We start from the raw sequence: 13558 nt of genomic DNA on the forward strand, positions 1-13558 counted from the left end.
TACATTAAATAATATTTTATTACTAAAACTAAGAAAAACGAGATGAAAAGCAAATATAAAAGAGAATTATTTACAACCACGAAGTACTTATATATAATTAGGAAATTTACAACACATAACCGTTACAGAGAACTATCTCTGTGTTACTATATACAATCTCAAGGTATATAGGTAATGACTGGTGAGTACCTATTTAATTAATTATATATCACCAATGGTAGAAAGGACGTACTCATATATTGGCTTATAACAATCGGGTGTTTTCAGAAGCTGCTGAAGGGAGTGCGGGATGGCTTCAGCAGTTTTAAAGATATCCATCAAGTGATTAATAAAAATAAATCTTTGAAGAGTAAAACTGTTACAAGTAAAGAAAATATGATCCAAGGTTTGTTCAGAATGATTACAGTAATTACAAACGGGTGAAGACAATATATTCAATCTATGAAGATGAGCATTAAATCGACAGTGACCAAGTCTAAGACGGCAAATAGTAGAATAAAATTTCCTGTCATGAAATGAAACACCTTTAGTAAACCATGGGGCTGACAACTCCTGTTTAATCTTAGAATACCATTTTCCTTTGGTTTCCATGGTCTGTTTCCAAAAATTTGTAAATTCGATTTTAAAGGTTTCTTTTATTTTGACTAAAACGTCAGATTCTGGAAGACATATGTTTTTAATACAATGCTCCTGAGAACAAGTAGTTATAGCTCTTGCTAAAAAATCGGCTTGTTCATTTCCCTTAACACCAATATGTGACGGTGACCAGACTAAAACTATATTTTTTTTGTTTAATGTTGTTAATTTTGTATATTTTTCTCTAATATCATGGATAATATAGTTAGTTGTAGCACAAAATTTGGGGTTATTTAAGTTTTGAAGAACGCTAAGACTATCGGACACTATAATCCATTTATCATAAACTTGAGTTTCAATATACTCTAATGCAGACAGAACTGCTAAACACTCAGCAGTAAAAATACTTGTTAAATTTGGAAGCCTAATACCATATCCTTTCTTATCCTGTTTAATATATATGGCTGCTGATACCGCCTCAGAAGTCTTTGAACCATCAGTATAGACTTGTTGATAACCAACTAGGTTACTTAATAAAAGGTAGACATCTTCTTTGCACTTCAAAGAATTATCAATTACAATTTTTAGTGGAAAATATTTAGAGCTAAATGTGCTCATATAGCAAGGCCATAAGTCACTTTCATATAAGTTATAGTCTTGCTTTATTTTTACAATTTCAGGTAGGTAATGTAATAAAATAGAGGAAGAAGAACCACTCTGCAATTTTACAAGAAGAGGATGATTTTTAATGGATGAAATTCTCAACAAAAACCTGTATATTAAATATTTAAAGCGAATTTTCAAAGGAGGGATGTTACATTCAACCTGCATTGATATTATGGGTGTGGAACACATCGCACCAAGCACAATCCGTAAGCACCTATTTTGAACTTTATCTAGTCTATCAACAAAATGTGGAATAGAAGCAAAGCATACATAACCATATTCAAAATGGCTTCTTACAATAGCCTTGTAAAGAATTAATAAAATTTTTGGATCAGCTCCCCAATATGTGCCTGCTAAAGACTTTAATATATTGCAAGCCTTTAAAGCCCTGTTTGCTAAGTAATCAATATATTTATTAAATTTGAAGGAGTTCTGAAAAATCACACCTAAGAATCTAACAGTTTTGTCAACTGCTAACATACTATCTCCATATTGTAGGACAATGTTTGTTGTTTTGCTAGGTTTTTTTGAAAAAACTAAAACTTTGCTTTTTTCAGAGCTGATGTCCAAGCCCAGATCATCATAATAGGCCTTAAGGCCAAGGAGAGCAACTCTGAGATTTTCAATAGCTGCAGACAACTTGTCTGCAGTACAATATATAGTTAAGTCATCTACAAACTGTAGGTTAGTAATGTTTTGACCTAAGACAATATTTAACTTATGTATATACAAAATAAATAGTAAAGGACTGAGAATTCCACCTTGACTAATTCCTTTGTAGGAATACCTTGGACCAATCAGTTTATTTTCAAATTTCACATATAATTTACGACCACTAAGAAAATGATACACCCAATTTACCAATTTTTCAGGTAATTGTAAAGAAGTTAAAATAGTTGAAAGTTTTTCCAAATTGACATTATTATATGCGCCAACAACATCAAAGAAAATACCAACCAATATTGAATTACAAGACAGAGCATTGTGAATGTCCAAACAAAAATGACTCAAGCTCTCTCTAGCCGAACGGCCACGCCGAAAACCGAACTGATTACTAGGTAAAATATGATTTGTTTCTATAAAAAATTCCAATCGCTGTTTAATAAGCTGTTCAAATATTTTGCCAACACAAGAACTTAAAGTTATAGGTCTATATGAATCTGCAACATTTATATCCTTTCCGGGTTTTAATATTGGAACGAGACAATCTGTTTTCCACTGTTCAGGAATCATGGAATGGCACCACAATGAATTTAATAGATTAAGGAACAACTTCAAATTTTTGGTGTCTAACAATTTAAACATTTTGTAAGATAAACAATCTAGACCACAAGCCGAATCTTTACGAGATTTTATGGCTGCTTTCAGCTCTTCAAATGTAAAACTATCTACTAAAAAAGAATTTGGAGATGTTGTCATATTGGAATTACTGTTCTTATAATTATTTGGTACTGTATCTGGAGTATATTTATTTAAAAACTGTAATATCCATTCACTATCAATGAAACTACTTCTAGGTGTATAACTTCGGTTGAATTTTTTTATTTTTATCCAAATTTGGCTCATAGGAGTTAATCTACTAACAGATTTACAAAAGTTTTCCCAAGAAAGTCTTCGCTCTTGTTTCAATACGCGTTTTTTATGCGCCTGAAGACGCTTAAATTCGACAAAAGTTTCAATACAAGAATTCGCTTTAAACCGCGCATAAGCTTGACGACAATCATGTACAGCCTTGGAACATTTTTCATTCCACCATACTAATGGAATTTTAACTTTTTTTTTAACGTTACTACAGGCAGAACTTTGAGAAACAGAATTAGCAGTTGGGGTGCAGAACTTAGGCTTATTCAAACCGTTGATAAATGTGCCACATTTATCAACAGTTTGAATTATAAGCGCACAGAATCTATTATAACTGTCGATTAAATCGCATGTTTCAATTTGAATTTTTTTTAATTTCTGATTAACAGTTTTTTCATACAAATCCCAATTTACTGTTTTCAGATTCGTGTGAAGAGGAAAACTTTCAAATGTCTGTGACAAGTTACTATAGGGAGAGAATGATGGAGAAAGATTCAATGTTGTCAGAGTTGGTAAATGATAACTACCTAACAAGTCTGAAGAAACTTGCCATTCACAAAATAATGCTAACGACGCCGAAACAAAAGTCAAATCTAGTGCATTTGGCTTCCATCTATGCGACCCTACAGTGGTTGGACGTCCATCATTCAAGAGAACCAAATCATTCTCATCAGCGACATCAACAATATCTCTCCCTCGCGCGTCAACTTTGCCGCAACCCCATAAAGTATGATGCGCGTTAAAGTCTCCAGCCAAAATTATCGGTTTCGGAATAGTGTGTATTAAATCATTAAATTTTTTCTTATTAAATTCAGGAGTACAGCTTCCTGGGCTGTATAAACTTACAATCGAAATTTGTTTCTGAAAAATTTGAATCTGAACAACAATATTTTGTAAAGAATCATCATAAAATGTATTAATTTTGTTATAGACTATAGTGTTATGAATTAATATGGCTACTCCATTGTGATTATTACCACAGTCATTTCTCACAATAGAGTATCCTTTCATGTTAAATGTGATATGTGGTTTGAGCCACGTTTCACTAATTATACAAATGTGGATGGAATTATCTAATAGAAATTTTTGTAGTTCATATTTATTACTTGGCAAGCTTTGACTGTTCCATTGCATAATATTTACTTGGGCAGAGAATGTGAAAGATTGTTATTTTTTTCTTTTATAGTTTCTTTTATTGTTTCTGAAAGAAGCTGTGAGTTTATGCTTGCATTTTGAGTCTTGTTCAGAGTAATAGCTTTAATTAAACATTCTGTGAGTAACGTAAGTGCGTTTTTATTTGAGAGAAGTACATTTAATAAGTCTTTACTATTTGTGTTTTCATTCAATGAAGGGAAATTTTGTAATTTATTATTAAAAAGGTCTGCATATGATGTAGTTGTATACTTTTTTTTATTTTCTTCTATTTTCATTTTTTTAACTCTACATTCTCCAGATATAGATAAATGGCTACCTTTGCAATGTACGCAAACAGCTTTATCTGGGCTTTGAGTACAGTTTTTATAATTGTGAGCCTCGGCACATATCGAGCAACGCTCTGCATTCTTACAAAACTTTGCTAAATGTCCGTATCTTAAACATTTATAACACTGTTTCACTGGTGGAATATATGTCGTAACAGGAAATCGCCACATATTTATTAAAACATATTCAGGCAATGATGTAGAGCACGAAAATGTAATTGCCACTGATTGCGTTGGTTGCAGCTCAAAGCTGTTGTTAACCTTAGCTTTTCTCATTATTCTACGTACACATATTACCCTTTTTGTACTACTCGAAATTGCTTTATAAATTTTTTGATTGGACATTTCGGTCGGTACGGAGTTGATGACACCAGTCAACTCCGTGCTACCAGCTGGAATGCTTGCTTTTAAATTTTGGTCTCGTAAAAAAGTAGTATTTTCAAGAAATGCGTTAGCTAAGTTCGGCCGATTAAAATAGACTCCAACTTTGAATTTATTAATTTTTCTCAAGAAAGATATTCCCTTAATCGATTGTTGGAAAATACGACTTAAACCCATGAGGTCACGAGTACCTATAGGAGTTTCACCTGTGCTTTCCACGAAGACTACAAATTCAAATCCAGCTGCGCTGTCCTCTGGATAGCGACGGCTGTAATCATTTACTCTATAAGGAGCATATTTGCTAAATTCCTCTGTGGGCTCAGACTGTTCAGAGCTACTCGACTCAGCCTGATCATCCACCGGACTAGACGATATTGGTCTCTTCTTCTTCCGTTTGGACGGCCGCTGAGACATCGCGGCGCGCCTGGTCCCGTGAAGGGACTTTTATATAATTAAAAAACTTACCAACAATACGAAGAAATAATTATATACAATTAAAAAATATATACAATACGACAAATATCCTACAATTATGCAACTTTTAACAATAAAAATCAAATTAAATTTTCAGTGCTGAAAAATTTTCTACTTTTCCCGCCACTCCCGAAAATCGAATCCCAGGCCATAGACACTGACCTCAAAGGTCAGTGACCAATGACCATAGACCATAATTTTGACATAAATCATTTGTGTTGTACTGTACGGTATTTGAATTTTGAAATTTGAAGTTGTATATTTGTTGGCTGTATGGGCAACGCTCCCTTTGCCTGTCCCGACCGGGACGAATTAAAAAAAATGTGTTTGTGCTGTCAAATGTCAATCGGTCTCAGGTCTGTGCTGTAAATATTTGGATCAAAATATTTTCCAAATAGAAAATATAATATTTTATAGATATTTTATGAATAAATTAATGTGTATAAAAGAACTACATAAGGAAATAAGGTTAAGATCCGAGCTATGAATTTTAAAAGGCTTTGTCGTATATGCCTCGAATCACTAGATCCTAATAAACAAAGTCTTGATATTTACACTAAAAATAGACTTTACGCCGAAATGCTTTCATCGTGCACTAAAATCAAGGTTTGTGAATACTAGGTGCTTTTTATTTTTGATAATACGAATTGTCATAACCTCAATCTAGGTATATATAAAAATAAAATTTTATTTTAGCCTTCTGAAGATGATGGATTACCTCGACTTATATGTAAAGAATGCAGCAAACGATTAAAAAGAACATATTTATTTATTATACAATGTGAGGAAAGCGACAAAACACTTAAATATTTCTCAGAGAACCCGCTCAAATCAACAGAAAATGATCCTCATGTTGAAGTAAAAATTGAAGATGTTGATGACAAGAATAACATAGAAGAATTATTTGAAAGTGATGGGCTACTGAATAGTCCAGTAAAAAATGGTAATACTTTTCTTATCTATTTCTATTGTATTTAAAAAAAAATTAAGGTACTAGTTTTATCTTTGATTACTGGTTACAACAAACAATGATTTCAGAATTAAATGATGATGGAAACAATGATACAGGCTGGAACGCTGAGGATGACAAGCCCCCTGAAGGTTTGTAGTATATTTTTGCTTGTAAAGAAAACATTTTTTATCTTGATATAAGTACATAATATTATGTATTTGTATGTAAATTATATTAAGTGAGCAAGCTCAAGGAATATGGGGTATTTTTAAGTGTTAAAACAATTTTGATTCTAGAAATATTTTGTACCTATCGTGTGTATTGAGAAAGTCTTTAAATAGAGCTGGGTCTATGGATATTTCAAGTATTTTGATCTATCGTACCTCTGTTTTGCTGCCTCGACATGCTAGTATGGAGATTACGAAGGCATAATATGACTGAAATATGCACTGTCAATGAAAAATTGCCAAAATAATATTCAGTTTCGTCCAAAAAGCGCCATTATATTATGCATTTGCACACGTAAATGCATTTAATCTGATATTAATAATACTTAATAAAAATTACTTTTTCAAAATACACTCCTCTCTTCTTAGGTATAAATGCCACTGATGACACAGGTTGGGATGCTGAAGATGATAAGTTCCTTGACCAGCTGAGTCAAAAGACATCTGAAGGTATTATTCCTTATCTACTATACTTTTAGGGTTCCGTACCTCAAAAGGAAAAAACGGAACCCTTATAGGATCACTTTGTTGTCCGTCTGTCCGTCCGTCCGTCTGTCAAGACCCTTTTTCTCAGGAACGCGTGGAGGTATGAAGCTGAAATTTATATCAATTACTCAGGTCTACTGTCCCTTGAAGCTGTGAAAAAATCAAACTTCTAAGCCAACGCAATCAAAAGATACAGCCGTTTATGCCGCAAATTTTCGACACTTGCAAGGGAATCAAAACCTACAGGGTGCTTCCCGTGAACTCAGAATCTTGAAATTTGGTACGAAGCAACGTCTTATAGCATAGATAAAGGAAAAATTACGAAAACCATAAATTTTTAGTTACATCACATAATATATTTTTTTTAATAATTTTAAACTTACTACCCATTTCCTCATAAACGCGTAGAGGTATTAAATTGAAATTCATACCAAATACTCAGGTCTATAATACCTTTAAGCTGTAACAAAATCAAACTTCTATGTCAACGCAATCAAAAGAAACAGCAATTTAAGCTGCATATTTTGAAACTCGCAAGTACTCGCAAGGGAATCAAAACCTAAAGGGTACTTCCAGTCGACCTAGAATCTTGAAATTTGGCATGAAGCAACGTTTTATAGCACACATAAAGGAAAAATTCCGAAAACCTTAAATTTTTAGTTACATTACAAAATATATATTTTTTAATAAATATAAACTTATTACTTTTTTCCTCATGAACGCGTAGAGCTATCAAGTTGAAATTCATATCAAATACTTAGATCTAATTGCCTTTAACCCGTGAAAAAAAAAAAATTCTAAGTCAACGCAAAAACGCAAAACGCAAAAGTACAACCATTGATACCGCATATTTTGAAACTCGCAACTACACGCAAGGGAATTAAAACCTAAAGACCACTTCCCGTTGACATAGAATCTCGAAATTTGGTAAGAAGCAATAGCTTACAGCACAGGTAACAGAAAAATTCCGAAAAGCTTAAAATTTTAAGTAGTTATACCACCAAAAAAATTGTGATTGTAAACATAATTGTAGTTACAGCAATGACCGCGAGTTATTATACTACGAGTATGTATGGGGAGGGCAACATTTTTCAAACGGCAAAGACGACCTCACTCATCGTCATTCAATCCCGATGTTTTGGTGAATGTAGCTGTATAATCTAAATGCGTCCTAACTGCTTAAAGTGTTATACTTATAATTAAATTCAATGACATATGTGTTAATATAAAATAAAGGATTACTTAAACGATAAAGAGATCTTTGTCTTAAATTTATGCTCTTCCATCTTTCCCCATTGTAATGTTATGAATTTCATTTTGCAATAAAAATACCATAGTTATGACTCGATTGTCGTAATGAACGAACTTTGTAAACCTTGCAGGTTTGTACGGAACCCTCGGTGCGCGAGTCCGACTCGCACTTGGCCGGTTTTTTTTTATAAGTAAAAAAAATACTATAATTTATCTGAAAGATATAATATAGCAAACACAATATGACACTTCTAAAAATATAAATGTTACAAATAAAAATTAAACAATATGATTTTTATATTTTTAGTCTATCTCTTTCTAGGGTTCCTTACCCAAAGGGTAAATATGGGACCCTATTACTAAGACTTCGTTGTCTGTCCGTCTGTCTGTCTCCAGGCTGTATCTTATGAACTGCATAGCTAGACTTCTGAAATTTCACAGATTGTGTATATCTGTTGCCGCTGTAACAACAAATACTAAAAATAAAATAAAGTTAATATTTAAGCCCCCCCCTTAAATATTAACTTTATTTTATTTTTAGTATTTGTTGTATCCAAATTTGGCTAAACCTCAACTATTTCTGTACTCAATCTTCATCATTTTGAAGTCGGTGCCAGTTCCAAAAGTTTCCAATATTCTGTCAGAGAACTGAAGATTCAGCTATCTGGTACTGACTTCAAAATGATGAAGATTGAGTACAGAAATAGTTGAGGTTTAGCCGATTTCGGAAAAAGGCACTATTAGATAAGAAAAATTATTTAATACTTTTTAGTTCATATTATAAGGATGTTATTATTGATTTTACCTTAGAAGTCGGTTTTAATTTTTTGTTAAAAATAATAAGTAATTGGTTTTAAGATGTTAAATATTTGGTTATCTTTTTACATTAAAATGGTGGTCTGTATTTTGGTGATCGCTTACTATTTCTGTCTGTGAAATGTTACTATTTCTGGTGATCAGTTAATTATAACCCTACAAGAAACATTATTTTTTTAGCCTTTTTTTACTCGTAATCAATAATGGTAACAGCTAGGCACTTGAAAGTTTCACAAAATCCTTAATTATATTTGTACTTTAATAATTGATATTTGATAGTAAAATTAAAATAAAATAAATATTTATTTCCCATACAAAAAACACATTTTTTTTCTACTTTCGCTCTGTACGGGTACGGAACCCTGCGTGCGCGAGTCCAACTCGCACTTGGCCGAGTATTTAATATTATGCACATATACATATTTTTAGGACTGTTCAATTGTGAAGAAAATGTAACAAAGAAGGAACGCAAGGGAAGAAAGAAGATAGGCACATCAGTCGAGGATTTCAATGATCCAAACCGTGGTAAGGTATAAATGTGTATATGTCGCAGCCGACTGGTTTAAGTAGCCGTTCAATCAAACAGCTAGCCCTTTGACTGAACAACGCCATTCAATCACACGTCTAGCTTTTATATTGAATATTTTAGTCGCTCAAAACGTTCAACACTACAGCTGATTCAAAAGCCGCCGTCTAATTGAAGTAGTTCAGCGCGCACCGCTGCAGCGCTAGGTGCGTTTTATTTACTATATGGCGTCAACTAGCAGGTGTTTGTTGGTGTTTGTGGTTGTTTTTCGGAAAGAAAGTAGTTAATAAAAGTTACAAGTGTTATTAAAGAGACAAAAATTGTGGAGGCACATACGAGTGAATTAAAATTTCGCCTAATATTCGAGGAGAAATTACGGGATTATGAAATGGATAGACGCAGCCACCCCCGAAAGGGGGGTTCGGGGGGCACAGCCCCCCGTCAAAACAAAAACAAACACAATCCAGAAAGTCCAAAAGTTGGTAAGGTTAGGTTAGAACTTAGACCACAAATACAGAGGGAGCCTAGCGAGCGCAGCGAGCGTGCTGCGGCAGCAGCCGGCGACCGCCGTCAAATAAAAAGGGGGCTCGGGGGGCGCAGCCCCCCCGCCAAAACAAAAAAAAACCAGTTGGCTAAGCGTCGTCTAGCTGTAGTATTGAACGTTGTAGTCAACAAGTCGGCTAAACGACGTATAGCCGTATGATTGAATGGCGTTGTTCAGTCAAAGGGGATTGAACGGCTATTTAAACCAGTCGGCTGCGACATATACATATAATATACTGCGTGAAATTTTAATGATTGTTTTCCCGTAGTAAAATAATTCTATCTTAGTAAGACAATAGATTCGTAATGTTTTTTTTTTAATCAAAATCATAAGTAAATAAAATTCGGCCCAGTCATAGCCGCGCGCGCCTATCTGCTTAAAGTTGCCAAAATAGTATGTCATACAATATAGTTTTATTTTCGAAAAATAACATGCATGATTCGATAGTACTACTATAGGAAAATCGTTCTGCTGCGGGAAAACAACCACTAAAATGTCACGTTTCACAGTTAAATGAGTAGCTTCGGCCAGAGAAATTAGCTCTTCCTTTAAATACAAAGTAAATTCTGGTTGATATTACCAGTTCTATCTATATGAGCTCATATAGAAAAACATAATATTATTATGTACAATATTGTACCTATGAATGTGCTTTCTGAGTAACAATAAAGTATCTACATAATCCACATTGATGTTAGTCATATTATTAAGTGTTTGTAATTTTAGATAAGATTAGATAATTACAAACTAGCAATTTGACCGAGCTTTGCTCGGTATTCGATAAAACACGAATTAAATGACATTTTCTAAAAATGATTCCTAGCTAGATCTATTTATCGCCCTCGAAACCTGCTATATACTAAATTTCATGAAAATCGTTGGATCCGATTCCGAGATATAAGATACGAAATTGATTTTGTTTGTGTGTGTGTCTGTCTCTGATCTTTACGTCTAAACCGCTGAACAGATTTTGCTTTGGTTTAGAGATACTTTGAGTCCCAAGAAAGGACGTAGGATACTTTTTATTTCGGAAAAATGTATGGTTTTCACGCGATAATCGAATTTTGGAACAACGGAGTTGTGGGCGACATTAAATATAATTATAAGTTTATTAATTTAAACAGTTAACAGAATAATATTATTTTATTTTCTGTTTTTCAGTTGGCGAGCGTTTACTTCCTATAAGCAAGAGACCACACCAATGTGATATCTGTGGTAAAGTTCTTAGTACAAAGAGTAATCTAAAGGCACATAAAGCATGCCATTCGGACCAGAGGCCTTATAAATGTACGGAATGTCCTGCTTCATTTAAGTAAGTATACCTTGACACTTGTATGTTAACCAAATAACCAATCAAACAAAAAGTATCTGTAGTATAAATTAAGACCACCAAGATACTCCGCCTATCTCACCCCCGCTCTGCCCACCGCCGCAAAGTGACCGTTCTGCAAGGATTTTAAGTGGGATAATATATGTTATTGTAAAAAAATTAACACCCTATTATTTTGGTAAAATGGACTATTCTAATGATACCTAAGCCCTAAGAATTTGGACGGTAGATTTAATTGCACCCTGTATAGTACTAGGACTTGTGTTATTAATTTAGCATGACTCTGGACTGTTTGTTTAAGTATGTGCTTAGTTAATAAATAAATTATAATGAAAAAAGATGTAAGATTACTCTGTGGTAGTTGAGACTCAGTTTACGTAAAGTTGATTATTTTTACTCTGTGTCAGAAAGGTGAAATTCCCGAATTGCAAGTGATTTTCCCCATAGCACAGAATATATATATTAGTAGTACCAACCATAGTAATTTTTCTCGATTTTTAGAGCCTATAGTGCGCTGTTCCAACATAGAAGAATTCATACGGGTGAGACACCATATCACTGTGAATTCTGTTCAAAGAGGTTTGCGCGACGCACCGGTCTAGTGAATCATATAAAAGTGCATAAAGGTAAGTCATATAAAACTATCTCTTTTATATTGGAGAAATTCTTGTTTTAAAATGGATGGTGTACGCACATATTTTATCACCGCGCGCGCCGCACTTCAGTATTCGTTGTATGAAATGATGTGAAACCTCCCACATTCGTCCGCACCGTACGCGCCGCATTTCGTGTACTGTGTACGGCGTGTACGGTACGCATAATTTAAAAAAAAACGAAAGTACGAACGACCATAGACAACACTTGACTTTTATGCATAAAGGTTTTTTTTACGAAAATGATAACCTGTGGTAAACTTATAATAATGAATGTTTACAGGAGAAAAGCAACACAAATGCCCCTTGTGCAACAAATGTTTCACACAAAAATCACAGCTTATAACCCATATGAAGAGGCACAAAGGTGACAAATCGTTTCTCTGCCAGGAATGTGGAAAAGGTAATATTAGTATTATAGCTTTATTATTTAGAATTTTTTGAATTTTGAATTTAATTTTTTTCCAAACAATCATGAAAATATAAGCCAAATAAATCAATACCATAATTAAATAATATTCTATCGTATGCAGGCTTTCCAATAAACGCTGAATTGCAAGTACATCAACGAATCCACAATGGTGAAAAACCATACGCCTGTCATCTATGTGAAAAAAAGTTTGCCACATCCGGCAATCTCTCCATACATATTCGGATACACAACAAAGAAGTGAGGTAAATAATATTTAGTCACCAAATACTTTTTGATTATTTTTTACTCAACTTTACCAGAATATAATCAACAATCCGCACCACGTAACCAAAATCCTAAGTGTACTAATTATGACCTAGCTAGTATTTTACTTTATTAATTGTTTTTTTACAGGTATAGATGTAAGGATTGTAATCGTGGTTTTGTGACGTGTAGTGCTTATAATGTGCACCTGAAACGACACAAAGGACAGCGTGACTATATCTGCGAGTGCGGAAAATCATTCTACACATCATCATCATTGAAACAACATAAAGTGGTACATACGGGCGAGAAGAACTACCAATGTAAACTGTGCAATCGAAAGTTCTCACAAGGCAGCCATCTTGGGCGCCATTTTCGAAGAGATCACGCAAAACCAGGCGCACCGTTGCCAACTTCGGACTATTACAAACTTGTGCTGACTTCAGGCCACAGAACGGACATTTTTATTGAAAAGGAGCAAAGTGAAAATGTCAAATGTGAAGGAAGCTAGCCGCTAGGACTTCTATAATTGTGCGTATATTAATCTCTTCCCATTTAATTAGATGGGCATAACATCTTGTAACAAACAGGGTAATTTTTTAAAAAATAATAAAGTTATATTTTGTCCTTATTTATGTACTACATTCTGATTTTTCATGTAAATTTAAATGAATGTGCCATGCTACGTGCCATGGTATTTCTTTATTGTGCGTTAGATTAAATAAGTTTTAAACCTATATTTTCAAACAATGGCATTAATTATTCATACTTATTTTTGCAAATTTGTTTACTATCAAAGAAGTTGATTCCTAGGCAGATGGTGGAAGTAATTTGGTCGCGTTATGTCAAACCCATCCGACTGATCACAGCTAACATTGGATTGATATATTAAGAGGGCGACTAACCCCAAAAATCAAACATCGTCTTTCTCTCTTCAC

The 13558-nt window shown here is 33.8% G+C and overlaps 1 protein-coding gene and 1 long non-coding RNA gene across 3 annotated transcripts; both read left to right on the plus strand.

Annotated features, from left to right (window-relative positions):
- The first annotated feature begins 105 nt into the window (after window positions 1–105).
- Window positions 106–4224, plus strand: LOC121736108. Its single transcript, XR_006036976.1, has 6 exons — window positions 106–181; window positions 268–385; window positions 1257–1448; window positions 1800–1926; window positions 2115–2300; window positions 3247–4224. It is a non-coding gene; the product is annotated as an uncharacterized LOC121736108 (long non-coding RNA).
- Window positions 4225–5563: 1339 nt separating this feature from the next.
- LOC121736033 (zinc finger protein 501-like) lies at window positions 5564–13251 on the plus strand. Of its 2 annotated transcripts, XM_042127071.1 has the most exons (11): window positions 5565–5765; window positions 5856–6102; window positions 6198–6260; window positions 6708–6788; window positions 9321–9416; window positions 11123–11273; window positions 11793–11917; window positions 12228–12347; window positions 12478–12619; window positions 12771–13131; window positions 13173–13251. In XM_042127071.1, exons 1-10 carry the CDS (start codon window positions 5643–5645, stop codon window positions 13129–13131), a joined length of 1509 nt encoding a protein of 502 aa, XP_041983005.1. In that variant the 5' UTR covers window positions 5565–5642; the 3' UTR covers window positions 13173–13251. The 2 variants fall into 2 exon arrangements, with proteins under 2 accessions (XP_041983004.1, XP_041983005.1); XM_042127070.1 differs by having other exon boundaries at window positions 5564–5765; window positions 12771–13251.
- The last annotated feature ends 307 nt before the right edge of the window (window positions 13252–13558 follow it).

This window comes from Aricia agestis, chromosome 18 (genome assembly GCF_905147365.1).
Source record: "Aricia agestis chromosome 18, ilAriAges1.1, whole genome shotgun sequence".
NCBI classification, from domain to species: Eukaryota; Metazoa; Arthropoda; class Insecta; order Lepidoptera; family Lycaenidae; genus Aricia; species Aricia agestis.

What these genes read in the sequence shown, in the direction of transcription:
- LOC121736033 (XM_042127070.1), top strand. Translation starts at nt 5,643, where the DNA reads ATGAATTTTAAAAGGCTTTGTCGTATATGCCTCGAATCACTAGATCCT. An exon ending in GGATGACAAGCCCCCTGAAG is followed by an intron (nt 6,261 to 6,707) that starts GTTTGTAGTATA and finishes CTCTCTTCTTAG; the next exon opens with GTATAAATGCCACTGATGAC. An exon ending in ATACACAACAAAGAAGTGAG is followed by an intron (nt 12,620 to 12,770) that starts GTAAATAATATT and finishes GTTTTTTTACAG; the next exon opens with GTATAGATGTAAGGATTGTA.